The sequence below is a fragment of the Hyperoodon ampullatus genome, assembly GCF_949752795.1.
Source record: "Hyperoodon ampullatus genome assembly, chromosome: 6".
NCBI classification, from domain to species: domain Eukaryota; kingdom Metazoa; phylum Chordata; class Mammalia; order Artiodactyla; family Ziphiidae; genus Hyperoodon; species Hyperoodon ampullatus.
In genome coordinates, this window is record NC_136919.1 from 30535935 (window position 1) to 30549014 (window position 13080).

The window sequence follows — 13080 nt, forward strand, 5'->3', positions numbered from 1 at the left end:
ACCTTACACCTAAAGCAATTAGAGAAAGAAGAACAAAAAAACCCCAAAGTTAGCAGAAGGGAAGAAATCATAAAGATCAGATCAGCCACTATGGAGAACAGTATGCAGGGTCCTTCAAAAACTAAAAATAGAACTACCATATGACCCAGCAATCCCACTACAGAGCATATACCCTGAGAAAACCATAATTCAAAAAGAGACATGTACCACAACGTTCACTGCAGCACTATTTACAATAGCCAGGAAATGGAACCAATCTAAGTGTCCATCAACAGATGAATGGATAAAGAAGATGTGGCACATATATACAATGGAATATTAGCCATAAAAAGAAACAAAATTGAGTTATTTGTAGTGCATTGGATGGACCTAGAGTCTGTCATACAGAGTGAAGTAAGTCAGAAAGAGAAAAACAAATACCATATGCTAACACATATATATGGAATCCGAAAAAAAAAGGTTCTGATGAACCTAGGGGCAGTACAGGAATAAAGATGCAGACATAGAGAATGGACTTGAGGACAGGGGGAGGGGGAAGGGTAAGCTGGGATGAAGTGAGAGAGTAGCAGTTACATATATATACTACCAAATGTAAAATAGATAGCTAGTGGGAAGCAGCCACACAGCACAGGGAGATCAGCTTGGGATAGCAAGGGTGGGAGGGAGGTGCAAGAGGGAGGGGATATGGGAATATATATATATATATATATATATATATATGCATATAGCTGATTCACTTTGTTATAGAGCAGAAACTAACAACACTGTAAAGGAATTATACTGCAATAAAGATGTTAAAAAAAAAAGACAGTAATGTTTCCATCTCATACCACTATACAAAATTAAATTCTTGGTAGATTGAAAAGCTAAAACTAAAAATGAAAGTTTAAAAGATATAGAGGAGAAAATGTACTTATGAACCTAAGGTAGGGAAGGCCTTCTTAAAATACAGAAGTCCAAACCAAAAATGGGGACTCACGACTTCAACTTCTGAAAGTAAAAACTATGCACAAAAAGATACCATCAGCAATGTGGAAAAACAAGCCAAAGACTGGAAGAAGAGTTTTAAAACAAATTTTTTAGAATAAAAATGGAATACCATGCAGCAGTTAAAATGAACTAGATGCCACATTTATCAACATTAATAAATCTCAAGAACATAACGTTGAGTGATAAAGACAAGTTGCAAATCAACATGCACACCTATACAATATGAACACATGCAAACCAATACTCTATATTGTTATTAACAGAATGCAAATGTATATATGGTTGCATAAAAATATGCCACTGCAGGATAACGGTTATCTTTGAGGAAAGAGGGGGATACACAGGTGACATAAACTGTATCTGTAGTGTTTTCTTTCTTGAAAAGAATCTAAAGCAGGCATGGTAAAATGATGGATGTTGGTACATGAGTGTTCTTTATGTTATTTCTGTACCTTTTAATATATTTGAACTATTTCATAATTTTCTTTTTAATTCAATGAAAGATAAGAGAGAGAGAGGGAGGAGGAAAGGAGATTGGCAGGAATGAAGGAAGGGTAAGAATATAAGTTGGCTTGAGTACCTATCAGATCTGAAAGATATCTAACTTCCTTGAACAAAATTAACCCCAGCCAATATGCCTTAAAATGAGGCCACACGATGAAGTCTGAGAACCATGTGCCTGCACCTACTGTTAACTGAGGTCTCCGGCTCATACTTACTGGACAAAGGCAGACAAAACTTGCCAATAGTATTTCCAAAGAGCTCTGGTAAGCCATTCACAGTTTGGAATTCCTCCTACTATTTTTCTTAACCAAAAACATTCCCTTGGCTATGAATTCATACAGGTCCCCATTGACCACAGGGGGCAAGATGTTCTTGTATGAAGGCAAATGGGGAAAAAGAGGGAAAATAAAACCTTTGGTGAAGACTGTATGTTCTGTGTTAAGCTAACAGGAATTCATGTATTATTCAATATTTTTAGATCACAACTAGATACTGTACTATCATTAATGGAAGAATAGACAAATGAGTATTACTCAAAAGCTCCTACCCATTTCTGCAAAATGTGTTAATCACAACACTGAAACATTTCCTAAAAGCATGACATTCTGGGGCACTGGCCTGAGAATGACCAAGTCCACTGTGCCATCTTTTCTGGGCCTAATAAATGACTTCATTATATTCTTTCTATCCTCACTAGGTTTTTCCTTCCACATGAATTTTATGTTTTTCTTTTTTAAATTGAGGTAACAATGGTTTATAACATTATATAAATTTCATGTGTACAACATTATATTCCTACATTCTATAATACACATTATATTTCTATATATGCTGCAGCATGTGCCCCACCAAAAACTTAGTTTAACTAAGTTGTAAAAGACTGAAACTTAAAAAAAAAAAAAAAAAGCAATAACCTAGCAAAGTCAATTTGACTTTAATTTCTGAGCTGGTGTTTTATTTCAACTCAGTGTCCAGCACAGTTCCTGGAACATAATAACTAGGTGTCCAATAAATACGGAAGAAAAATGAAAAGCAAAGGGAAGAGCACATTAGGAGGGTAAGAGATGGACTGGTGTGAGTGCTGCTTCAAAGGTCATTCAAATTCAGATATACTGTTTCATATTCACCTCATCAAGTCAAAGACCCTTCAAGACAAGGATAACTCTTCACTCCTCCTCCACCTGCTCCTTCGATCCTTGTGCAGTCCAGCTGTGAGCCCACTAGTCCTCTGGGCACCTCAGAGCACCATTCACCTTACCTCCTTTGCCCTATGAACTGAGTTCCGCCTCTGGAAGAATGTGTTACACGCGTCGGAAGACACAGGAACAGAACACTTTGTTCCATGGAGATAGAGCTTTCCCTTTTCGGCTGAAAGTATAAGGCAAGGCAGTCTAGCCACATGGTCGTGCAGTGTTTAAGATGTTAGCAAGATGGAGGTCAATCTGCATGCCTGTCCTTGCTAACTCGAATCAGACACCCTTTTCCTCACCTCAAAAACCAGACACCGGGGGCTTCCTGGGTGGCGCAGTGGTTGAGAGCCCGCCTGCCGATGCAGGGGACACGGGTTCGTGCCCCGGTCTGGGAGGATCCCACATGCCGCGGAGCGGCTGGGCCCGTGAGCCATGGCCGCTGAGCCTGCGCATCCAGAGCCTGTGCTCCGCAATGGGAGAGGCCACAACAGTGAGAGGCCCGCGTACCGCAAAAAAAAAAAAAAAAAAAAAACCAGACACCGGGCTTCCCTGGTGGCGCGGTGGTTGAGAGTCCGCCTGCGGATGCAGGTGACACGGGTTCATGCCCCGGTCCGGGAAGATCCCATATGCCACGGAGCGGCTGGGCCCATGAGCCATGGCCGCTGAGCCTGCGTGACTGGAGCCTGTGCTCCGCAACAGGAGAGGCCACAGCAATGAGAGGCCCGCGTACCGCAAAAAAAAAAAAAAAAAAAAAACCAAACAGACACCATCCTCACATCACAGACAGGACTAGAGCCCAAGCCTACTTAACGACACAGACTTTCACTAGGGCTCACAGTGTCCCATATGAGACAAGACTATTGTCAGGGAGCTGTTGGGAGGGCAGCCCTCACTTTACAGAACCCAGAACTCATGAAGAATTCCTCAAGTTTCCAGTCTCAGCCTTAAAGCTGGTTCTCAGTGCCCTATGGAATGAAAGCTCCACGTGGACCTTGTCTGCGTTGTTCATGGCTGAACCTTCAGTGCCTTAGAACAGTACCTGGTACAAAGTAGACAGACAGTAAATATGCGTTGGTTCTGTTGATGAATGTCTCATGCCTTGTTCAGAGATGCTCTGCTTCCCAAAGTCACTGCTCTTTGGTTTGTGCATTACAAACCTTAATGAGTAGTGTCTACTGTACTTTAGAATCCCTCTCAGAATATGAGCAAAAAAGTACACAGGGCTGAAACGGGACTAATAAAAAAAAGCCAAGGACACTGAAGAAACACTTCAAAGACAGAATGAAATATTGTTCCAATATATGTTCCAATCCAAAGGCAGTTATGGCAGAAGGAATGCCCTCCCCAAAGCTGTCCACACCCTAATCTCTGGAACCTGTCAATCAGTTACTTCACCTGGTAAAAAGCACTTTACAGATGTAAAAAGTAATGAATGTGAAAATAGGGAGATTATCCTAGATTATCTGGATGGGTTCAGTCTAATCACGAGCCCTTAAAAGCAAAAAACTTTCAGGCTGGAAGCAGAGAGATGTAGCAGAAGAAAAAATCAGATTTAAAACATGAGAGGGGCTCAAACCACTGTGGCTGGGGAGGGACCATATGAAAAGCATGAGAAGGAATGCTGGCAGCCTCTAGGAGTAAAGACCAGCCCCCAGCTGACATCCAGGAAGAAAACAGGGACCTCAGTCCTACAACTTCAAGGAACTGAAATCAGCTACCAATCCGAATGAGCTCAGAAACAGATTCATGTTCAGAGCCTCCAAAAAGGAATACAGCCCTGTGAACACCTTGATATGCAAATTTCATACCTTCATTTTATGCAAGGTATAACCAAGGCATAAACAAATAATCTACAGGATAAGAAGCCTTGGCAATACCTAAGCAAAGAATGCAATTTTTCATTGAAATATTCTTCAGGATTACTTTGCTTGGTATGACTGATTTCTAACACTGATTTATAAAAGAAAATTTCTACCTTACCAGCCACTGCTTTCAGCATATAATTTATATTACTCATATCAATTAAATTATTAACTTCTATTTATTGAGCATCTAATGTGTACCAGGCCTTATGCCAGGCTCTTCATATACCTGAGCAATAGTCACAACCAAGGGTAAACTACGTTATCTGTAGGTAAAAGCCTCATTATCTGAGGCTTACAGAATCTAATGTATCCAAGGTCCCACAGCTGGTAAAATGCTGAGGCAGAATTTGAACCCAGATGCAGATGACCCCAGGCCTACACACATCCCTGCTTCTGTCAAAATACTGGGCTCCAAGTGGTCATCAGGGAACTGAAGGAGACCCAGGAGAAAGAGTCAGAATACTCTGGCTGAAAAAGAGAGAAATAGCCACATCAAAAAAAAAAAAAGAAAGAAAGAAAGAGAAGAGAAATGTTTCAAAACATATCTCTCCTCAAAATCCACTTTTAGTACAGAAACGCGGGCGGACATAACAGTTTCTCTCCCCTCCCCCACAATGTTGGTTGCTGCTCCTGTTGTATATCTTGGCGCAATTAACTGCCCATGTGCAACGAGGTCTCACGGAACACCCATCTACCATCACCCATGTCAAAATTCCACCCAAGTGGCAGAAGCAAAAGGCTGCTTAATGTAAATCAAGTATCAATCCCAGTGCTCCAATTAAGGCTCTGCTATAAGAGTCACATTTCAAAATGTTTGGAAGTCACTTCATCCCAGAGGTATCCCCTAAAACAACTTTACCCAGAGCCATCCTGACCACTCATTATGTTCTAATTCAAGAGCCCCATTTTCTGATTTTAGGAAGATCTCACAGCAACAGCTGACAGGCAGGAGCAGAACCTGAGATGCTCCTATGCCCAAGAGATGGGCAGGAAGCATATGGCAGCTACCCTAATCAACACCCGCCGTGAACCAACTGGTCTACAAGGCACAAACACAGCATGACAGGATGGGCTGTGATGTAGCTGACAATTTTGACAGTGCATTTCCATGTCCTCGATCACACTAATTTTCCCTACTAGGGAGAGATTTCCAAGTTGAACCCTAAGCTGCTGACTGTCAGATTATGAAGGCTGTACTATCATTCTACTTAGAGCATAATTCAGACATTATATAATTAGAGGGATTTTACTGGGTTGTGCACACAATAGGTGTTTAATGACTAAACAGAAGTGAAACAATGAATGGACACCAGAATAAATTACTATGTCTTCTAAAAGCACCTATCTTTCCAAGTCTGAATCATCCCAGCTGAAAGGGTGAACATTTCTATCTTGTTGTGAAATAAAGCAAAACAGCCAAAACAGTGCTAGGAAATGGTCTACCACTTGTAACAACCTTGACCCTCTGTCTCACAATGCAAAAAGTGCCGACAGGCTGCAAGTGTCTTCACAGATGAGCTTATCTGGTTATTTAGACCAGTTATCTGGGGCTGCAGACATCTCCATACAGAAGCATATCTGTATGTTACTAAAATTATACTCTAGAAACATTACCAGTGGAATCACAGAGCAATGAAAATAACTCAGTACATTTTCAACCACTGAAACAGAAAATATTATTTCTGGAATAAAACAAAAACAGATCTTAAGCCTTAGGCCTAAGCCCTTCACACTGATGGGATCACCATCAACCCTGCCACAGAAGCATCCAAAAGTCACAGTTTGACTACTACCTTCACCTCAGGCAGAAGCTATAGCATCAGAGAGTCAAGCTGGACACAAGGACTCCCTGATGGTCAGTCAAGAGTGTAAACCCTGTCATGTGTTTCTAAGGAATATTCTAGGGTATCATCCAGGTACAGGGTCCAGAAACAGAACCTTCTTAGTTCCCCAGGAGGGCCCATCTTTCTCTAGAGAAATCATGGTGTGCAAAGTCTCAGAGGATTCCAATTTCTTTCTATTAAAATGAGGAACATCTCTTTCCAGGCACATCCTTCTTCTAGGGCTTTTTCCCTGGTTTTAAAAGAAACTACTGACAAATTGGAGAGCTCTATGGTGAATAGGAAACCTGAACACTGAATGCTAAAGGATGCTGTTCAAGGGGCATTCCACCAGAGCTCCAAGGAAACCCAAAGAAAGATACCTGTTCTGGAACAAGACATAACACATAGATGACCAGAATGCTCAGACTCATCCCTATTCTTGGATGTATTCTCATGGACTGCTTCTCTGAACTAGTGATTCCCAGCTGATGACTGGGCTTTGTTGGGATTATTTTTTTCTGTGAATGCAATTTTGTCATTGATTAAGCTAATTATTGAGTGTGCTCCCATCCAATTCCAGGGTTTTCCCACTGAGACATCTCGATGTCTCCTTTCTGATAGTCTTTTTAAAATGAATAGATATCCATCTTCCCATCAATGGTTTTGAGAATTTTTTTAAAAAATCTGTGGAATTCCTTCTTCACATGAACCCTTTCAATATTAAAAACCATAAAAAAGGAGGTTTTCTCTGATTGAAACAGGCACAAGGGACCTTAGACTTGGACTCAGAGCCACACCCTACTTACTCTTCCCCCATTTACTCTTGGGGAGGTGGCCCAAAAGTTTGAAAGGACAGTTAGAATACCACTGAGCCAAATTATGTCTCCAACTCCCAGCCAGCACTATATTTCTACAAAAACAAAGTCACGTTGCCCAAGGAAAAACGTCACATTCCAAAAGTATTAGTGCTTGAAGCTTCTCCACACAGCAATCCTACTCACCAGGATTGGCTTCAGAATGTCCAGGTTGGAATGAAGTATTTGCTCTGCTGCATCCAGTTTCTCCTTTGGCAGGCTGCAAAGCATGGAGACTTCTTGGTCACCAAGTTGAATCAGCTCTCCTAATTTTGATCCATTGCACAGATTGGTCACATGTAACTGGTAGCCTTGCAAAAATACCTGGAAGCATTTCATGCAAAGAGAGAGAAGCAAAACTGGATTACAAAGATGGGAAGGAGGGTCCTTGAAGCCTTTTGGGGGACTTCACATCAATACAGCTTTGAAGAATGGACACTGCTGGACTCTATCCAGTGCATAGGGTCTCTACTGAACTTTAGGATGGATCAAGGCATGATCCTACAGGACATTAAAACCGGAATGTGGCATTTGACTTATCACCTCCACACTCTTGTCCTTGTGAGGGGAAATCCTGAGTCCAACTCTTTTTCTCAAAAGTGGGACACGTGATTCACCCAGTAGGGATCTAGAGTCTGAACTCCTAAAACCACTTTTATTAAAGAAAATAGAAAATTCTCATTATTTTGGAATGCATGATATCTTAACCTGGGGTTGGCCTGAATTATGAAAAAAAGGCATTTATACTATTTATTTGTAGATACAGATATTTAACTGATGCAAAGAACTATGTTCAAACAATTTCAGAATGTGGAACTCTTCTTTTTACTTGTATCAGAGCAGAGTACTAGAAAGTCAAGCCCCTTACCTCACTGATAGTCCAGTTCTAAGTCTTTTTGGGTTTTTTTTTAATGTTTATTTATTTATTTATTTTCTTATTAGTCATCCAGTTTATACACATCACTGTATACATGTCAATCCCAATCTGCCAATTCATCACACCACAACCACCACCCCCTGCCACTTTCCCCCCTTGGGGTCCATACATTTGTTCTCTACTTCTGCGTCTCAATTTCTGCTCTGCAAACCAGTTCATCTGTACCATTTTCTAGGTTCCATATATATGCATTAATATACAATATTTGTTTTTCTCTTTCTGACTTACTTCACTCTGTATGACAGTCTCTAGATACATCCACATCTCTACAAATGACCCAAGTTCATTCCTTTTATGGCTGAGTAATATTCCATTATATATATGTACCACAACTTCTTTATCCATTCGTCTGTCCATGGGCATTTAGGTTGCTTCCCTGACCTGGCAATTGTAAATAGTGCTGCAAAGAACATTGGGGTGCATGTGTCTTTTTAAATTATGGTTTTCTCACGGTATATGCCCAGTAGTGGGATTGCTGGATCATATGGTAATTCTATTTTTAGTTCTTTAAGGAACCTCCATACTGTTCTTCATAGTGGCTGTATCAATTTACATTCCCACCAACAGTGCAAGAGGGTTCTCTTTTCTCCACACCCTCTCCAGCATTTGTTGTTTGTAGATTTTCTGGTGATGCCCATTCTAATTGGTGTGAGGTGATACCTGATTGTAGCTTTGATTTGCATTTCTCTAATAATTAGTGATGTTGGGCAGCTTTTCATGTGCTTCTTATGTCTTCTTTGGAGAAATGTCTATTTAGGTCTTCTGCCCATTTTTGGACTGGGTTGTTTGTTTTTTTAATATTGAGCTGCATGAGCTGTTTATATATTTTGGAGATTAATCCTTTGTCCGATGATTCATTTGCAAATATTTTCTCCCATTCTGAGGGTTGTCTTTTCCTTTTCTTTATGGTTTCCCTTACTATGCAAAAGCTTTTAAGTTTCATTAGATCCCATTTGTTTATTTTTCTTTTTATTTCCATTACTCTAGGAGGTGGATCAAAAAATATATTGTTGTGATTTATGACAAAGAGTGTTCTTCCTATGTTTTCCTCTAAGAGTTTTATAGTGTCTGGTCTTACATTTGGTCTCTAATCCATTTTGAGTTTATTTTTGTGTATGGTGTTAGGGAATGTTCTAATTTCATTCTTTTACATGTAGCTGTCCAGTTTTCCCAGCACCAATTTTTGAAGAGACTGTCTTTTCTGCATTGTATATCCTTGCCTCCTTTGTCATAGATTAGTTGACCATAGGTGCGTGGGTTTATCTCTGGGCTTTCTATCTTGTTCCATTGATCTATGTTTCTGCTTTTGTGCCAGTACCATATTGTCTTGATGACTGTAGCTTTATAGTATAGTCTGAAGTCAGGGAGTCTGATTCCTCTAGCTCCGTTTTTTTCCCTCAAGACTGCTTTGGCTATTCGGGGTCTTTTGTGTCTCCATACAAATTTTAAGATTTTCTGTTCTAGTTCTGCAAAAAATGCCATTGGTAATTTGATAGGGATTGCATTGAACCTGTAGATTGCTTTGGGTAGTATAGTCATTTTCACAATATTGATTCTTCCAATCCAAGAACATGGTATATCTCTCCATCTGCTGGTATCATCTTTAATTTCTTTCATCAGTGTCTTACAGTTTTCTGCATACACGTCTTCTGTCTCCCTAAGTAGATTTATTCCTATGTATTTTATTCTTTTGGTTGCAATGGTAAATGGGAGTGTTTCCTTAATTTCTCTTTCAGATTTTTCAATATTAGTGTATAAGAATGCAAGAGATTTCTGTGCATTCATTTTGTATCCTGCAACTTTACCAAATTCATTGATTAGCTCCAGTAGTTTTCTGGTGGCATCTTTAGGATTCTCTATGTATAGTATCATGTCATCTGCAAACAGGGACAGTTTTACTTCTTCTTTTCCAGTTTGTATTCCTTTTATCTCTTTTTCTTCTCTGACTGCCGTGGCCAGGACTTCCAAAACTATGTTGAACAATAGTAGTGAGAGTGGACATCCTTGTCTCGTTTCTGATCTTAGGGAAATGCTTTCAGTTTATCACCATTGAGAACGATGTTTGCTGTGGGTTTGTCATATACGGCCTTTATTACGTTGAAGTAGGTTCCCTCTATGCCCACTTTCTGGAGAGTTTTTATCATAAATGGGTGTTGAATTTTGTCAAAAGCTTTTTCTGCATCTATTGAGATGATCATATGGTTTTTATTCTTCAGTTTGTTAATATGGTGTATCACATTGATTGATTTGAGTATATTGAAGAATCCTTGCCTCTCTGGGATAAATCCCACTTGATCATGGTGTATGGTCCTTTTAATGTGTTGTTGGATTCTGTTTGCTAGAATTTTGTTGAGGATTTTTGCATCTATATTCATCAGTGGTATTGGTTTGTAATTTTCTTTTTTTGTAGTATCTTTGTCTGGTTTTGGTATCAGGGTGATGGCGGCCTCATAGAATGAACTTCGGAGTTTTTCTTCCTCTGCAATTTTTTGGAAGAGTTAGAGAAGGATGGGTGTTAGCTCTTCTCTAAATGTTTGATAGAATTCACCTGTGAAGCCAACTGGTCCTGGACTTTTGTTCACTGGAAGATTTTTTTTTTTTTTTTTTTTTTTTGCGATACGTGGGCCTCTCACTGTTGTGGCCTCTCCCATTGTGGAGCACAGGCTCTGGACACGCAGGGGCAGCGGCCATGGCTCACGGGCCTAGCCGCTCCGTGGCACGTGGGATCTTCCTGGAACGGGGCACGAACCCGTGTCCCCTGCATCGGCAGGCGGACTCTCAACCACTGCGCCACCAGGGAAGCCCTCGCTGGAAGATTTTTAATCACAGTTTCAATTTCATTACTTGTGATTGGTCTATTCATACTTTCTATTTCTTCCTGGTTCAGTCTTGGAAGATTATACCTTTCTAATAATTTGTCCATTTCTTCCAGGTTGTCCACTTTATTGGCGGAGTTGCTTGTAGTAGTCTCTTAGGATGCTTTGTATTTCTGTGGTGTCTGTTGTAACTTCTCCTTTTTCATTTCTAATTCTATTGATTTGAGTCCTCTCCCTCTCTTTCTTGATGAGTCTGGCTAATGGTTTATCAATTTTATTTATCTTCTCAAAGAACCAGCTTTTAGTTTTATTGATCATTGCTATTGTTTTCTTTGTTTCTATTTCATTTATTTCTGCTCTGATCTTTATGATTTCTTTCCTTCTGCTAACTTTGGGTTTTGTTTGTTCTTCTTTCTCTAGTTCCTTTAGGTGTAAGGTTAGATTGTTTTGAACTTTTTCTTGTTTCTTGAGGTAGGTTTGTATAGCTATAAACTTCCCTCTTAGAACTGCTTTTGCTGGATCTCATAGGTTTTGGATCATCGTGTTTTCATTGTCATTTGTCTCTAGGTATTTTTTGATTTCCTCTTTGATTTCTTTAGTGAGCTCTTTGTTATTTAGTAATGTATTGTTTAGCCTCCATGTGTTTGTGTTTTTTACGTTTTTTCCCTGTAATTCATTTCTAATCTCATAGCATTGTGGTCAGAAAAGATGCTTGATATGATTTCAAATTTCTTAAATTTACTGAGGCTTGATTTGTGACCAAGATGTGATCTATCCTGGAGAATGTTCTGTGCGCACTTGAGAAGAAAGTGTAATCTGCTGTTTTTGGATGATGGAATGTCCTATAAATATCAATTAAATCTATGTGGTCTATTGTGTCATTTAAAGCTCCCGTTTCCTTATTAATTTTCTGTCTGGATGATCTGTCCATTGGTGTGAGGTGTTATTATTATCATATAACAATAACACTAGTATTGTGTTACTGTCGATTTCCTCTTTTATGGCTGTTAGCAGTTGCCTTATGTATGGAGGTGCTCCTATGTTGGGTGCACATATATTTATAATTGTTATATCTTCTTCTAGGATTGCTCCCTTGATCGTATTTTAGTGTCCTTCCTTATCTCTTGTAACATTCTTTATTTTAAAGTCTATTTTATCTGATATGAGTATTGCTACTCCAGCTTTCTTCTGATTTCCATTTGCATGGAATATCTTTTTCCATCCCCTCACTTTCAGTCTGTATGTGTCCCTAGGTCTAAAGTGGGTCTCTTTTACACAGCATATATATGGGTCTTGTTTTTGTATCCATTCAGCAAGCCTGTGTCTTTTGGTTTGAGCATTTAATCCATTCACATTTAAGGTAATTATCGATATGTATGTTCCTATTAACATTTTCTTAATTTTGGGGGGATTTGTTTTTGTAGGTCCTTTTCTTCTCTTGTGTTTCCCACTTAGAGAAGTTCCTTTAGCATTTGCTGTAGAGCTGGTTTGGTGGTGCTGAATTCTCTTAGCTTTTGCTTGTCTGTAAAGCTTTTGATTTCTCCATTGAATCTGAATTAGATCCTTGCTGGGTAATCTTGGTTGTAGGTTCTTCCCTTTCATCACTTTAAGTATATCATGCCACTCCCTTCTGGCTTGTAGAGTTTCTGCAGAGAAATCAGCTGTTAACCTTATGGGAGTTCCCTTATATGTTATTTGTCATTTTTCCCTTGCTGCTTTCAATAATTTTTCTTTGTCTTTAATTTTTGCCAATTTGATTACTATGTGTCTCAGCGTGTTTCTCCTTGGGTTTATCCTGTATGGGACTCTCTGCACTTCCTGGACTTGAGTGGCTATTTCTTTTCCCATGTTAGGGAAGTTTTCAACTATAATCTCTTCAAATATTTTCGTGGGTCCTTTCTCTCTCTCTTCTCCTTCTGGGACCCCTATAATGCAAAAGTTGTTGCATTTAATGTTGTTCCAGAGGTCTCTTAGGCTGTCTTCATTTCTTTTCATTCTTTTTTCTTTATTCTGTTCCACAGCAGTGAGTTCCACCATTCTGTCTTCCAGGTCACTTATCCGTTCTTCTGCCTCAATTATTCTGCTATTGATTCCTTCTAGT

At 39.6% G+C, this 13080-nt stretch overlaps 1 protein-coding gene across 1 annotated transcript in view; it reads right to left on the bottom strand.

The window, feature by feature from the left end:
- The window catches only part of ABCA1 (ATP binding cassette subfamily A member 1), a gene marked incomplete at its 3' end in the record, with an annotated part of 136627 nt that overhangs the window by 65829 nt on the left and 57718 nt on the right, over window positions 1–13080 (bottom strand). The window contains exon 7 of the mRNA XM_079705857.1: window positions 7374–7550. Coding sequence (XP_079561983.1) covers window positions 7374–7550 — 177 coding nt within the window. The remainder of the gene's footprint in view (window positions 1–7373; window positions 7551–13080) is intronic.